This window comes from Mugil cephalus, chromosome 10 (genome assembly GCF_022458985.1).
Source record: "Mugil cephalus isolate CIBA_MC_2020 chromosome 10, CIBA_Mcephalus_1.1, whole genome shotgun sequence".
Classification (NCBI taxonomy): Eukaryota; Metazoa; Chordata; class Actinopteri; order Mugiliformes; family Mugilidae; genus Mugil; species Mugil cephalus.
This window is the reverse complement of record NC_061779.1, coordinates 6140676-6157137: the sequence shown is the minus strand read 5'-3', so window position 1 is coordinate 6157137 and position 16462 is coordinate 6140676. Positions and strand designations below refer to the sequence as shown.

Sequence of the window (16462 nt, the reverse complement as noted above, 5' to 3'; positions counted from 1 at the left end):
CAAGGTATAGATGATGGTGTTACCTGACGGTGTGAGAATATAAAACGAAGCAAAGGCAGGTTGGAGAACTATTCATTCGTGTAGCTGTGGTTAAGAGGCCATGAAGACTGAACACCAGATGTAAATTAGTGTGGAGCTCCACAGGACAGAAACAGAGACACTCACAAAATGTATTTCCCAGAGAATGGGGCACTCACATAAAGTGACACCCTCTAACAATTTATTTTTTATTTTTATTTTTTTAAACTGTGTTTCATAAGAGCACGTGCGTGTGGCGTGTCCCTGACAATCGGTGTTCATGTTTTATTTTCAAACTTGACACCGGAAGCTGTGTTCCGTCTAGCGTAGCACGCAGGGATGTGCGATGATGTGCGATAACACTATTTTAACTTTCGATCCGATACCAAGTAATACCAACGCTAATATCCCGATATTGATGCCGATATCGACATTTTTAGACATCTGCTTGTGTATGAAAAAATGTGACTTCTACAATGAACATTGTATGAAATAAGGACAATTTATATTATACCTCTATATAAGAATTAATTATTAACAAGCTGTCAAATATCAAACTTCTCTTTAATCAAAGAAGAATTAAATAAAAACTGTGCAAATCAACAAGTCAATTGAAAATCTGAGGAGATTACATTAAAGGAAATCGTTTCTTGATATGTTTTTGTTAAGAAACAACAGCATGTTGACATGATCTATGTGTATACGCCTGTAATGGGTGCTGTGATGTATTTTTACTATATACCTGGACATTGACTACCTCTCCGAATTTAATATATTAGAATGGAATGCCCTTTATTATACAGTGTATAACGAGAGAGAACAAAATAGTGCACAAGGTACTATTTAATTCAATTAAATTCAATTTTATTTATGTAGTGTCGATAACAATACAAATTATATCACGACACTTGACAAAAACTGTCCTGAAACCTCCAGCAGAAGCCTGAAGGCGACAGCGGCAAGGAAAGATTCACTTCTAACAGGAAGAAACCTTGAGCAGAACCTAACTCATATGGAGGGACACATCTGTCAAAGGCCGTCAGGCCAGACACAGAGAAGAGAGATAAGACAAGAGCAGGAGAAACAAGATAAACAAACTTCTGCCATCGACACATAAATCAGACTGAAGGAAACACGTAGAATCAGAGAATTAGAATGAAATATAAAATATAATATAAAGAGAAGAAATGTAAAAATATATTTCTGTTTCTTCGATATTGCACATTTTGTTCATATTGCACAAAAATATATTAAAACAGAATAGCAGCATAATTGCATCAATGGAAGTTTATATTGCACAGTAGTACATTACGTGTGGGGTCATTTCCCTTTCTCTCGCGCTTTTTACTTTTATTTATTTATTAATTTTTAGAATTGATCCCAGTTTCGCTGTTATAAAAGTATTAATATTTCTTGTGACAGCGGACTCGGTATCGATATTTTGATGCGTGTATCGATCTTTTTTTTTTTTTAAAAAAAACGTCTATATCGGAAGTATCGACGTTTCTGGATCGATACGGACAACCACAGCAGCTCGACCAGAAACAGGCGACGGAGTGAAAGTCTTGTTCCTGTTTTCACTGACTGCGGTCGAAAAAATATAAGTTTCACAGATTTTAACAGATTAAAGTAGATACCTGCATATTAATCGCAAACATGGCGCTCACGGTTGCTGACGTGCAGAAGCAGGTAAAGTGTTTCATATTAGTTTTACCGCCGTTGTCCAGCTGACTAACGTTGTGTCTTATCGTAAACAAACCTAAAGCTAACGGGCCAAAACTAACTTTACTAGTCCGCCCTGTCTTTAACTCTTGACCTCGATACTCAAATAAATAACTAATTAATGTTGCCTGTGGAGTGTTTGCTCCACTTTTTTTTGCAGCTTAAACAAGTTAACATGTCATGTCACATGAGAAAGTATAATTTAATTTTTTTTAGGACCAAATGAGTCAAATAGATCAGTAATTCCAAAGCTAAAGTCTAAGTACTAGTAAGAATGGATGCTAAAGGAAAAACAAAAAGTGCAAATCAATTTCTGTTTAGACAGTCAACAAACATAAAAGGTTGAGCTTTTGCCGAACATGTCAATCTTGTTCTTGCTCGTTTCTGGTGACAGATAAAGCACATGATGGCCTTCATTGAGCAAGAGGCCAACGAGAAAGTTGAGGAAATTGACGCCAAGGTAATTGAAGCATGACTGTCAGAGTTAAGTCAAGTCTTGTGATTTCTTTTTTTTTTTTTTTTTTATTCTGGTGTCACATTGTGCAGTAATGGTCCTTCTGTCCACAGGCGGAGGAGGAGTTCAACATTGAGAAAGGTCGCCTGGTGCAGACTCAGAGGGTGAAAATCATGGAGCATTACGAGAAGAAGGAAAAGCAGATTGATCAGCATAAGAAAATGTGAGCCGCCGGTTCATTTGCTGGAAGAAATGTCATTGGTCGTAGGAGATAGACGTGCATATGTACAATTACAAACGGTGTTTGTTATGCATTTTACAGTATTTTAATAACAGAAGGTGTAATTATGCTGTGACAGCTTAAAATAATGTTGCACAGATATCGCCATATGTGTTATATATATATGATTAAATTATTATTTCACACCCTTGAGCATGCCATATGAAGTTATAACGAAAGTGCACATGTTTCTATCAAAAGGAAATGCGACACCCTCTCGCACCTTCTCAGAGTCAAAAACACACACCAGTATTTGTTTGACCGAAGATCCAAAACAAAATCGGTTTACAATGATGTAGTGAGAGAAGAAAAGCAGGAAATCCCCTCATTTGAGAAGCAGGAACCAGAATACGTGGGCATTGTGGAACTGTTTTTGTTTAGACAAACGAATCACCTTAAGAATCCACTCCCCTCAGCCAGATGTCCAACCTGATGAACCAGGCGAGGCTGAAGGTGCTGAAGGCCCGCGACGACATGATCACGGTGAGAGATCGATGCTCACGTCTTACACAGATTCATGTACTGCTAACATAGAAGCTACGTGCAGCTGTTGCGAGTTCGCTTTCGTGAGTTAGGTTTAGGTGGACATTTATACAGCTCAGTTTTTATCCTTAGACCATACAGAATGAGAAGATTTCTTCTACAGTATCTGAACAAGAGTTTTGATGTACTTTATATGAATCGGACAGACTTCTCAGTTTTTTTTACCTGTGCTCTTGTCTCAGGATCTGTTACATGAGGCCCGTCAAAGACTTGCAGAGGTCGCTAAGGACCCTGCTAGGTACTCGGTCCTGCTGGAGGGCCTGGTGCTTCAGGTAAAACCTCCAACGTCCGTCCAGGAAGGAAACACGTAAACCAGCTGCTTTTGGTTCTTCTCTCTGTATTTTTTTTTTTTGTCTTTTTAACATTTTAGGGCTTCTACCAACTCCTGGAACCTAAAGTTACAATTCGCTGCCGAGAGCAGGACGTAGAACTGGTTCAGGTGAGGCTGCGCTAACTGTCTTTTAGAGGGATTACAGCTACGTCCGTGATCAGCGATTGAGTGTTGTTCTCTGTTTTGTTACCTGACAGGCTGCAGTGAACAAGAGCATCCCCATCTACCAAGAGGCAGTGAAGAGAAGCATAACCGTCAGAATCGACCAGGAGCGTTTCCTCTCATCCAACATGTAAGATGCTTTAATGCACTTTTGACGTCAGCGTTTCCGCTTTTTTTTTTTATTTTGCCTGTGTTAGTGCAGGTGACTTTGTTCTCACGACCGTGACTTTACAGTAAATGTTTACTTTGTTTCAACAGCTGCGGAGGGATTGAAATGTATAATGATAACGGGAAGATCAAGGTTTTAAACACACTGGAGAGCAGACTGGAACTTATGGCACAACAGGTGGAGTAACTCTGATGATTAATCTAAAAAAAGCCACATTATCATTTATGTCCATTGCAACAGACTGAATTCAGTTCCTGCTGTTGGACTGTAGGGGGCAGCACAGCTCAACTCCTTTTCAATTGAATCAGATGAAAGCTTAGACTCCACTGTCATGCTACACACTCATTTACCAGATTTAATTTTTAAAATACCAGACTGTCATTTTCAGATAATGCAGAAAAATATATTATTTCTTAATAATATCATTTTTGTTTTACTTTTGAGCTTGATTCAAGTCTACAAAATTAGTTTTAAACATTTGTTTTCTGCTTTCCATTTAAGGTAGACAAAGACAAGAGCCCTGTTAATGCATTTAAAAATGTCTTATGTGTGCACAAAAGAAAAAAAAATGTTAAACTGGACGCACTTGGCTCTGCTGCCTCTGTATCATCGGTGGTGAAAGCAGATTGATGTAGGTCAAAAAAACAGGACATGGAGTAGACGTTTGCACAGATACAAGAAAGTAAAGGTATATCCTCCTGAGACCATGCGTCCTCATATTTGGACATTTAGGTTTAAGTTTGTGGCAGCTAATTCTGCTCCATTTAAACTTTTATCCTCATAACAAGATAATAGTTGGTGTAAAAACATTTCAGCAGATTCATTCTGCAGCCGATCATGTGACAGAAGTGGACAAGATACAAAACCTCATCAAATTTTATAATTGAACCTTTTCTAGTTTAATATGACATGCAATTTCTATCCATAGTAAGAAGATATAACTATTACTAACTTACTATACTAACTTATTAGCTAATTAGCAAGAACTCGATTGAGGACGTTCGCTATTTGCAATTCTGCTTTTGCACAGACATGTTCAGACATGAAAAGAGGACATGTGTGGACAAAAACCACAAAAACCACAAAAGACGATGCTTAGTTTTTATTCTTTTTAATGAAATGAAGAAATTGAAAATGCATACCAAACAAAAACTCAGGTCTCAGCAGGATATGATATATTTTTTTTAAATAAGAAAACTAAAGTAGCAGCAGAGTAAAAAGCAGGAATGACAAATGAATAAAATACAGAAATATTTCTGTAAAATCTATAATATATATATATACATACATGTATATATATAAATACACAGTAGGTTATTGCACATTGTCACGTTTTTCTGTATAACAGAGATAGAGGGGGTGGTTTGACGTAGCTGAGAGACCATCCAGTCTATGTGTGACATGATGGTTTTTTGGGTCACAAACTGTCTGAGCCTCAAACAAACCTTCTTTCACGGGAAACGTTGTGGAAGTAGAAATCAGCTGAAGAAATGTCAATAAAATATGTCAGTCAGTAAGTATGTAAGTCAGTAAATATGAGGAAAAATTCCCAATAGCTGCTGTGTGTTCAGTCAGTCACAGAGTTGGTGACAGCATAGGTGGCTTTAATTGCCTTGAAAACTTTTGACACACACTTGTCTATTAGTTAATGACCTTAAAAATTTGTTCTTGTGTGTGTGCACTCATTCGTCTCCTGACTTTACCCACGACAGATGATGCCTGAAATTAGAGTGAAGTTGTTCGGCGCCAACCCAAACCGCAAGTTCATGGATTAACTGGATTTGAAGAGAGCAGTGTGGACACGCGCGGGATAATATTTAAGGTGACATTCACCGTAGAGAGTCTCTTGAAGAACACCCTGAATGGGATGTAACGGGTGTGTTTGCGTATTTTAACACACTAACGGACTGTGTCATAATAACACTTTTGCGTGTTTTACCTCTCCTGTGGAAAAGGACTCTGTTACAATCAGGAAACCTCTTGCATTTAGCTCAACAAATATACCAAAGACACATAATCAGTCTACAGCTTATTGTAAACTACATCCTACTACGGTGATTTTAATGATATTATCATCATGACTTTTTTTTTATTATTATTTTGTGTGTGTGGACAGAAATGTGAAGCATTGTTCTAAAGCAATAAACATACAAAGAAAAAAACAAACTAGAGGAATCAGGATGTATGAGATATCTTTATTTACAGCTTGTAAACAGACAGTTTACTCCGGCTATGTTCTCTGTACTGTGAGGAAAATGTAGTAGCATATGTACACTAGCCACATCAAAATACGTCTTGCATTAAAAATGTAAAAAAAAAAAAAGAGAAAGAAAGAAAGAAAGAAAAAGAAAAACAAGAAAGGTTTTTAGTGCCACCCAGTGGGCTCAAGTAATGGCAAACAGTTGGCGAGACGAGGTGCCATACTCCCTCCACGGGTCTAACGAATACAATTGTCTCCGCTACAAACTGGATTCAAGTACCAAAAACGGTATTTCAACGCCGCCGCTTCCGCTGAGTTCATTTAAGACTTGCAGTTTTGATGCTTTAGACACTACCAGCAGTGATAAGGCTTTTATTGCATTTTTCTTTAGTTATTGTGCGTGCAACGTTTTCTATTATTATTTGTTTTAGCTGTAACTAAAAGCAGTAAAATAAACCAGAGGCGTCTCGCGGGTTTTTAACTAAACCCTGGCGAGCTGTGGAGTAGAGGTTACTTACTATAAGACAGAGTGGTCATGGAGGGCTATAGGCAGGAAGTGAGCTGGGTGTTACGGTTTATTGTATGCTAATGCACGGATTAAAGCATTACCATCAGATTAACAAATGACCTTAAAGACACTGGCATGCAGCTCCTCCCAATCCAGCGAAAGAATCCGGGATTAGAACTGCAACTTCATTTCATTTTTTTTTTTTTTGCACACGTTATTGAAAGAACAACATATTTCTAACCGGAGCTGACCCCCCCCTCGTGGTTTCATTTAGACCCTGAAAAGCTGTGGAGAAGATGGAGTCGATCAGATAGAGGTCCAGCAGCGGTAACCTGTGGCCTCTAAGCAGGAAGTGAGCTGTGTGTTGGGGTATATTGTACGCTAAAACAGGGATTAAAGCATTACGATCAGATTAACAAATTACCTTGGACATGCTGGAAGGCGGCGCCTCCCAGTCCAGTGGAAGAACCCGAGATTACGACCCTGACCTCCGTGGACTGGAGTGGGAGGAACTCGCGTAACAGGGTGGAAAGAAGGATGTCGAGCTCCGTCGCACATTAAAGTGTCGGCATCAAACATCGTGCAATGTTAAAATAAAAGATTGAAACACTTGCATTGGATGATGCTGCATCTGATTAGTAGGCAATTTAGCTCGCAGCCACAAATAAAATGGAGACAGAGTAATCTCTTTTAGGTCAAAAAAAAAAAGAAAAAAAAAGGACAAGTGTAACTAGGGATGGGCGTCGATTCCAACTGGGTCAATTCATCGACATCATTGGCCTTCAAGTGCATCGATTCCCCTTAGCGATATTTTTCGTGCCGAATCTTTACATCCCTGACCAGAAGGTGGCGGCAGTGCACATCACGTGACGACGAGGGAGAAGCAATGGCAGAGGCTGAAATGGTCGAAAGTGTGGCTTAATTTCTCCAGAAGGGACTGAAACAGTGCAACTTATGCAGCACCGTAATTTCAACACCACCAACATTGTTGACGTCACACAGCTTTAAACACCGAGACCGACCCGTGTCAAGGAGTGCAGCTATCCCTAAGTATCTGCAGAGCATTGCTAGTGAGGATCCAGTGACCAATTTGTTTTCCTACACAAGCTCTTATCTCTTGTTTAGAAACTCACAGGAAGAATTGATAAGGGAATCGATAAAGAATCGTATCGATAAGCAGAATCGCCAGTGGAATCGGCATCAATAAAGTCTTATCAATGCCCGTCCCTAGGCGTAACACTGCATCAAGAACCCTGGGATAACCGAGACAGCTCGGGACACCTCAGATCAGTCACACGCATGCACAAGACCTTGTTGAACCTCCACAACCCCCGCTGACAGCACGTTAAAAACCTAGACGAACACGATTAGCGTGAACCTCACTCGTCCACATATTAGTAAATGGAGCTCCTTCACATCCCAGACCGTCGCTCTTCCTTTGGTTAGCGGCCGCTCGTTAGCTGCGGATTAAAGCAGCATTTTATCTGTACAGAAATCAAAACGCAACCCCCCTCCCTCCCTCCTTCTGCCACTGATCCCCCAAGCGCTGCTATCCCAACAAATCCAGCACCATCTCCCCAACCCCTAGGAAGTAGACACCCTGCGCGATGCCAAACAGAGGGGCGATGACTAAAGCGCGACACGTCGCACCCTTCAGGAATGCTGATGGGCCCTCTCGTCTCAGGATGCGCCTGCAAAGTGCACAAAGAGGAGGTTAACTAGACTCTTAACACTAATGATACTAAAGCAGCATGATGGGGTTTTTTTTTTTGTTTTTCTGTTATAAGCTACAGTCTTACCTTGTACAGTCAAGAATCCCTCTGTATGTGTCCTCCCCTTCCCCTTTCTGCAAGGTCTGCAGACGGGTCTTGATCACTGTGTGGTGATTTAAGGGGGTTACTAGATCAGAGTCTGTGTTTTTATAGATGTTTTATTTTCAAAATGGATGCACTGAATAGCGGCCTTAAGAAATTCCACAATGGAACAAAATTAGTAAAAAGGATCAATGCCATTTGAGGCGTTTCCTATTGTCTGTGCCAGTAAAAATCTTTATTTTATCGATAGAAAATAACCTGTCATGGGACTCTTTACCTGTCAGTGACGATGTGACATTTTACTCTACTGCTAATCGAATAAATATCGAGTCTCTGTCAAATAGAGTAATAAATCAGTGCTACCACTGACTAACAGTAACAACCATAAGCCACTTGACCAAAATGTACAAATGAGGCTGCAGCAACACAACACATAACAATATTAAACTGAACCGAAGTGCATGTTATTGCTCATGAGTGTAACTTTTAATTTGCAAGAAGAGAAATACGCTCACTTGCCAATTTATTAGGTACACTAGTGAAAGCTAATACATTTTTAATATAACAGTCCAGCACTAAACCCTCCTTCATGACTGACTAGAGCCAAAAAACGAATGTAGTCACTTGGCCACAGTCACTTCCTGTCAATACAGTGTTTTGCCAAACCTTAGGTACACCAGTGGATTCTAAAATAACATTCCTGCACTAAATATTAGCTTCAAGATAGCACAAGAAAGGTGGTCATTCAACTATATGATCATTTTGGGAAGATGTAGTTTGCAGTGCTGGTGAACTAGATTGAATTAAAGGTCTTTCTGTTATTTAGCTTAGCCCACTGGCTAGTCAAAATAAAAGAGCACACACCACAATTCAGTAGTAAAAAACTGTTGATTCAACAGCTTTCTTGGCTATTTTAAACAAGGACTGTTAGCTTATACAGAAGAATGCATTTGTTTTCACTTTGTGCACCGTAGACTATCGCTCAATCTACTCACCATCCAGAGGTGTGACCGCCACAGCCGCCACTGATCCTGCAGAGCAACCTGCCATAAAGGACTGCCAGAAAGGCGCCCGGGTCTGCACGTTGGCCTGGCCGGCTGCTTTTTCCCGGCCCAGCGCGTTGAGGTTGGCAAACAGCGGGAAGTAGATCATTGAGAAGGGGACATCCCTGACGAGTGTGATTTAAAAAAAACAAACTCAGATTACATTAAATGAGAATGATACGGGACAGGAATCAGTGGGTTAAATTTTGACTGGGGGAAGATGAGGTCACACGACACATGGACCAGTGCAGCTGCAGCGGGGCAGCCAGACATAGCTGCAGGAATCTATTGACCAGTATTGATTAGCAGATGTGTGAGGAAATAAATAAAAAACTGAACAGGAGTTATGCAATGAAAATAAATCTGAAATAGTAATGATGGAGTTAAATTTAAGGATGCATGGTGATGTAGCTGGTTATTTCAATATGAGAATGAAGTGTACAAAGTGTAATGTAATAGACTGGGTGACACCACTGGTATCAAATCTAATGGATAACCAAAACATGGATCAGATAAAATTATGGAAAACGATGAAGGTATACAGAAAAATAAAGAAATAGACCTGTATAATAACTACCAGATTTTTAGGGTGAGTGTTTGTTTTCTTTGTGTGTGTTAACCTCATTAAGGTGGCTCCCGCCCCCCTGTAGAGGCCAGCCAGGCCACGAGTCCTCAGCAGCTCCACAGTGATGCTGGTGGCTGAGGCCCGTGGTGGGGGGGTCGACCGGGCTCGTGGTGGAGGGGCCACCAACGATGGAGCCGGACCAGGAGCGGCAGCCTGAGCCGGAGCTGGCACAGGCCTTTGTGCAGCTAATGGACAAACAGAGACTCCCTCAGGTTAGGAAAAAAAAACAAAAAACACACAGAGGATAAACCCTGCAGCTGTCACAGCGAATGAGTTCTGTTACGATGTATTTTATTTATTCAGGAACGTGATATGACCGAACATAAATCTGTCTCACTATACAGATAAGATAAGAAATTTGATTTATTCAGTAGGGTAATAGAAATGAATGATGTAACAGCCTTTTACACTTTAAATATTAAAAGATTCACACTCTACCTCATGATGATAACTCACCAAGCCTTCCTGCATCTTGTAGCTGGATTTTGAGCATCTCCATGGGAGTGGTGACCACCACCTGGCAGGTCCCAGCCCCACACCCGGCCAGTACCTCCCCCCACAGGGGCAAATGACTGGAAATACACAACAGTGCCATTAACAGATGCACAAAAGCACGTATACTGAGCTTCTTCAATGCAACAGGCAAAGGTTCTTTGCAGAAGTTGTGATTTTATAGTTATGCACCGATGTTTATTTTGTTGTGTCAAAAACTTCCGAAATGATGTGTCCACACACACAATATGTCACATTTAAAACTAAACTAAACCTCCTGAGACCACACATCCTCATATTTGGACATTAGGTTTTAGATTTTATCGCAGCTTATTCTGCTTCATAAACCCGTTGTCCTCATTAGTGGACGCTTTAGTCTGACATCTAGTGGTAGCAAAGGGTCGATGTAGTTGTCGGTGAAAAAACACGACTCATTCTACAATCACAGGATGAAAGTGGATGTGGTAGAAACCGTCATTGAATTTCTGAATTTTACGGTTGAAACTTATTTGCTTATTCCATTAGCAAGTGCTCGTTTGAGGACGTTGGGACTTCATTCTTCTGTCTTTGCTCAGCCATGTTCAGGTATTAAAATAATCAGCTTTATATATTGTCACATCTTGGGTGACTTCTTTATAATAGAAATAATGAAATAATCCCAGTGTCCACATATTTCCAAAAACTACTACTTCCTGTTCAAAGATGATGCTTAGTTTTTATACATCTTAGGTCCTGCTAATCCCAAATTAAATTAAATTGAGATAAACTGGAGAAATTAAAAACGTAGACCAAATAAAAGCTCAGGTCTCAGAAAGTTAAGACTTGTTGACTTAAGTGAACCCAAAGAAACAAGTCGAGCAAGTTTCTGATGGGTTATATCCACCCCAACCTCAAACTTTGAACCCAGTCCCTTAGAACTGAAGAAGCTACTTGGATGAGTGGCAAGTCCAGTTGTCTTTTTAAACGCTACTTGAACGTCTCAAGACGTTGGGCCAAAATGAAATTACCCGTCCTTAGAGAGCTTCTGCCTGAAGACGTCATTAGCAGCCAGTTTGATGGCCTTCTCCGGCGTAACTAGCGTGAGGTTGACTGCCGCACCTGGAGAACACAGAAGGACTAATGACTGACACGCACAACCGTTTCCGCCAAGGGAACACAAATAGAATAAAACTATACCAGCAGCTTATGGCTCACCAACAGAGGCTAATGGCACTAGACACCAGTTATCATGATCAAAAGATTTAGGGCTCGCGGGAGAAACAACAGTGTAGGCGTTGCAAGGTGACGTCTACTGAGGCAATGCGGTTTGTTACAGGGATTAGAAATGCAAAGAATACCTCTGTAGCATCCAAAATAGCCCTCTGAGCGTACCGTCTTTGCCAGGCAGTCGAGCCTTTAAGAACAAAAAAAGAAAGATAAAAATGTTAATGTTTTGACTGTAGGTGAAACCATCGCAACTCTCTCCATAGCTTTCGCCATTGACTCTTAAGGACAGGGCGGCCTTTGCCCTCATGACTCTAAATCCTTTCTTCAAAACAGACTGACTGACAGACCACTGCAGCAGTTACGCAAAAATATTTAACTAACTTTCTAACTCTGCCTTGAAAGGAAAAACTCATCCGAGCTATTTTTTCCATCTCTGACTCACTGTGGAAAACCTCAGACTGCTGAAAACAGGATGGCCACACCCCGAGCAACCAGCAACATGGATGCAGAGCAAATGTTAAAAAGTTCAGAGTCAGAGCATCACACAATCTTTCTTTTTTTTTTTTATTTAGTCACAAATTGTTTCAAATTACACAAACTGACAGACCATACAATAATATTAGTGCAGGAACGGTTTGATTGATTGAGTTGATTTCCTAGAAATGTGTCCAGTTTTTAATGAATTAGCAAACAGAGTCCACGGTTCAAAGCTGCTACGGCGATCCGTCAAAACAAAGCGCCACGAGTGAGTTTTGTGTAAACTCTGGCCCTAATGTGGGACCGGTGTGTTTTGCTGTGTCGCTCCGCCCTCTGTGTGTTTTGCTCTGTGGCTCCACCCTCTGAGATTCATTGGGAAAATATGTGAGACGTGGTAATCTAAATAATAAAGTCTCAAATTAGAAAGTGCTGGTAACCAGAGAGCCCATTTAAATTCTTCATCACCAGGATGATTTAGTTATTGATGAATAAACAGTTGCATAAAAGAGAAAAAGCCTTTATCTTTCTATGGGACAGATCAATCAGAGTAACATGTTAATTCCAGTCAGGGGATCCACACTCACATTCCTTTGTAGACTTGGATGCCCTGCTGGTTCTGTAGGCGGGTCTTGGCCAGGTCAATAGGAAACACACATGTCACACCAACCAGGCCTGCCACGCCCCCATTAATCAGCTTAGCGGGAAGACTGCGAAGGGATCAACACAGACACAGACCCATTTCCAACCAGTCACCAAGACAGGCTGTGCAAATGACACATTCATTCATTCATGGACAGAGATGCAGATAAATGACAGCCCCCCCACCCCCTCAGGCCCACACAAATAAAGTGATAACATTAACACAGCTGCTGCTGCTGCTGCTGCTGCTTCCTTTTTGTGAACACATCTTCATTAAGCTAAACAAACCAGATACTTACCTAACTTTCTTTTCTCCCATCCTAATTGTGTTTGGGCTCCACGCCCAGGCCCTCTGCTCTTCCCTCTCTTCGTCCTCCTCCCCTTCCTCTGTCACTCGTCCGTGCGCACGGCCTGAAGCTGTCACCACGGTTCAGCCCTCACCTGGCCACCCGCACCAGCTTCCCTTGATGTGGTACAGGAAAGGACCTCCTTCTTCCTCTCCCTGCTTACGGCAGGGGCGGACGCCTTCTTTCTCTGTTGTGGCCAAAACCACCAGGTCTGTGTTTCCTTGCCAGCCTCTCTGCTTTGTTGCACTTCACATCAAAAACCCGATCTCTCTCTCCCGTTGTCTGGACACAAAACAACCCTCGGTTAGCGTGGACCGAACGAATCTAAACACTTCGTTATGTCATAGGAGGAGGGCCTGGCCGCAGTGTGGATGGCACACCTCGCACCGGGTGTCAGGTTCAATAAAATCCAGACTCGGTCATTCATAAATGTGAATAGCGGCGTAGCCGAGGACTGCCATGCTGAGACAGAACATCTTGAGTCTCTCTAATCTGACAGCTAAAAGGGATAAGAGTATGTGATCTAGCAGGGAGGGCACAACTGAGAATGAGGGGCTTACCTGTTTTCTTTTTAACACATTTAGGTTCTACAATGTACAAATGATGGACAGTTTGATGGGAGGACGGGTTTCTTTCCTTTCTTTTGTTTTCTGGAAATCTAATACTTTGTAGTTTAGCCTAAGAAGTATTGTAGATAATAGAAATGCCGCCGCAACCCTATCTTCAGTTCACAGCCCTTGCTTTCCTCTATTGTGTTCTCAGCTTTGTGCATTCTTTTTCTGCCTTTTCCCCTCCTGACTTCCCCCCTTCCTTCAGCTCCCTAATTAATCTCTCTCTTAATCTCTCCACCTCCATTCTGCCTCTATTTTTACCACTGTAAACCTTCACCATATCCTCGCCCGTCTTCTCTACGGGGAGCGACGGAAACAACAGCTTTTCCCTTTTCCTTAATTAACTCGGAGATAATTCCCGACCTCCTCTGCGATTTCATCTCCAAGTTTATCTTCTGTCTCGCTTTTTTTTTTTTTTTATCCATTGCTGGAGTCTAGGCACATTCTACACATGCCTTTCACTGAGCCTCTTTCTGTGAAACTTTCTTTCAGCTCCATTCACGCACAGTAGTGACCCTGCCAAAGCACAGACAAGGGTGCCTCACCCCAAGCCAACCTCCAGCTTCCCCTAAAACTGCACCAGAGCTCCCTGCTCACTCAGTTCACAAACGAGACAGCTTTTAAAAAAAAAAAAATATGAATACATAAAATATGTCCTGTCCCACGGACGTAGCAGTGGGGAACAGAGGTCTTACCTCTGTCGATGCATCCCACACGCAGGATCAAGCTGTCCACTTTCCTTTCACTTTAACAATGCATGCAGCACTGGTAGTCAAGCGAGAGCGATCTGAGAGAGCTCGCGGCCACTCTGGGGCCGTTGCACAAACACCAGTATTGTCCTGCTCCTTTAGTCCCTCCCTCTCATGCTGACTCTCTGTCACACAGCCACGGCAATGCAGCTCTGCACTAACACATCTCGACATAAACTCATGCTGATAGAAGACCCACAACAGACACAGGCAGAGACAAATACCAACAATTATAACTCAGTGTGCGGGGTTTCTATTAATATATCTGTATACGACTTAAACAGAAACAAAAATCGAGGCTGCTGCTCACCAGTAATGAGGTCTTTGTTCAATAGTTCTGGTATTATATAATACCTCCAGACACAATAAATACCTCAAGTGTTCACAGACTTACAACCACAACTAATAGGAGTATCTAGTGTCATCATTACTGATTGGTACTTTTTGTATAATCGAGTGATATGCAAAGAAAGGTAACTAAAGGATTATGTAAGGACAACAAAAAAAAAAGAGCATGTGACCACCACAGCAACCGCTCGTTGCCCTTTAACTATTTTTTTTTTCATTAGCATTGATTGATGAGTCGATTCCTCGTAACGGAAAAACAATAACCATTCCACTCTTCAGAAGAGAAAAGTTTTGATTACAGATGATATTTCTAGCTTGGCTTTGACTTTCACAGCAGCAGGTGCCAACATGTGGGGTTTATCTGGGAGCTTTGCAAAGGAAATTAAATATGATATCAGATTTATCGGCCTTGAATGTTAATGTAACTACAAGTTTTTATCCTCCGCTTTTAAACCATCCAAGTGAGCAGCCATGTGAAGCACCTCGGGAGCAGTTCAGAGGGTTTTAGGCACATACTACTACATGCTACATCTCTAACTACTCCCAACAGCTCCTTTAAACTGAAAAACAGTAAAATAACAAAAAAGTACCTAGACAACCAGACTTAAGAATAAAAAAAGAAGAATAATCTTTAACTACTTTCAAATTTGTATTTTCAGTACAAAACGTCCTCTGCGCAGCACATCAGTATGCAGCTCATGTTCAGACCTACTGCTTATTGCACAGATTGTTTGATACTATGACACACTCACACATCCCAAGTAAAGAAACAAAGTAAAGTTAAGTGTTGGCCCAAGGTTTGATATAATAAACTGCATAACTGATAAACAGACCAACTGTGTTTACACGGAGTATGCTATTTGATCACTGGCTTTGTATAGTGTGTTGCAATGGACCTTTTCTGGAAAATAAAACACAGGTGTATTCATGGTAGCTGCATTCCACTTAGAGGAGGTCCAGCTGTGGTGGTTCATTGTAATGGCGTTACTGGGACGCTTAGTGGAAGTAAATCCTCTTAATTCCACAGTGGATGCCCAGGACAACTTAAAATAACTAGTGTGAAAAAGGCATTTACCTTTGGGAGCATGATTTTGGACGAGATAGACCTGGTTATTGTGTTGTCCTAGATATATTCTGTTAAAACATCCTAAATTAAGGTTCTGTATTGAAATGAAAAACCTACTGCGCATTCAAAAAAATACATAAAGTATACTGTTTTTTATACTCGGAGTAAGATTTAAGCACTTTGAAGTCCTCAACAGAGCTGAACTTCATAGTAATGACATCTTTGTAAATCTGAGTAATACAACTTTAAAATGATTGACTTATTGGGAATATGACGACAACAAAAATGGCAACAGATGCCACCTCAAACGTCTTGTAAGGCTAAACGTGTTAGATTCCAGTCCAGCATGATAAAAATAAAAAAAAAGGTGCTTTATGAATGAGCACATCACACATGCTGACCTTTATTTGACTTGATTCAACTTGTATCCTTTTTATTTGTTACTTACCCTATGTTCTGGTTTCTAAAGAGGGATAAAAAATAAAACGCTAGTTGATCAGATTTTGATCTGCGCCACTTTTTTCAGAGAATGTCACATTCATCAAGGCGTAAAAATGAATTGTATGTCTTTACACATGTTTGTTTTTCCTTTTTTTTATGTGTCACTTGCCCAAATGGCACTTGTGTAGATATTATCTTATGTGTCAAGAAGGAAATT

At 40.9% G+C, this 16462-nt stretch overlaps 2 protein-coding genes across 3 annotated transcripts; one reads left to right on the top strand and one right to left on the bottom strand.

Annotated features, from left to right (window-relative positions):
• The first annotated feature begins 1534 nt into the window (after positions 1–1534).
• Positions 1535–5858, top strand: atp6v1e1a (ATPase H+ transporting V1 subunit E1a). Its single transcript, XM_047596291.1, has 9 exons — positions 1535–1707; positions 2135–2200; positions 2308–2417; positions 2891–2957; positions 3200–3289; positions 3388–3456; positions 3546–3640; positions 3769–3856; positions 5392–5858. The coding sequence occupies exons 1-9, from the start codon at positions 1675–1677 to the stop codon at positions 5452–5454; spliced, it is 681 nt and encodes a 226-aa protein (XP_047452247.1). The 5' UTR covers positions 1535–1674; the 3' UTR covers positions 5455–5858.
• A 2-nt stretch (positions 5859–5860) lies between these two features.
• slc25a18 (solute carrier family 25 member 18) lies at positions 5861–16140 on the bottom strand. Of its 2 annotated transcripts, none has more exons than XM_047596289.1 (10): positions 14337–16140; positions 12983–13312; positions 12629–12751; positions 11699–11754; positions 11369–11459; positions 10326–10441; positions 9865–10054; positions 9197–9369; positions 8187–8262; positions 5861–8078 (listed from the first exon to the last, which is right to left on the bottom strand). In XM_047596289.1, the coding sequence occupies exons 2-10, from the start codon at positions 13000–13002 to the stop codon at positions 7937–7939; spliced, it is 987 nt and encodes a 328-aa protein (XP_047452245.1). In that variant the 5' UTR covers positions 13003–13312; positions 14337–16140; the 3' UTR covers positions 5861–7936. The 2 variants fall into 2 exon arrangements, with proteins under 2 accessions (XP_047452245.1, XP_047452246.1); XM_047596290.1 differs by lacking the exon at positions 14337–16140 and adding an exon at positions 13591–14328.
• Positions 16141–16462: the final 322 nt, after the last annotated feature.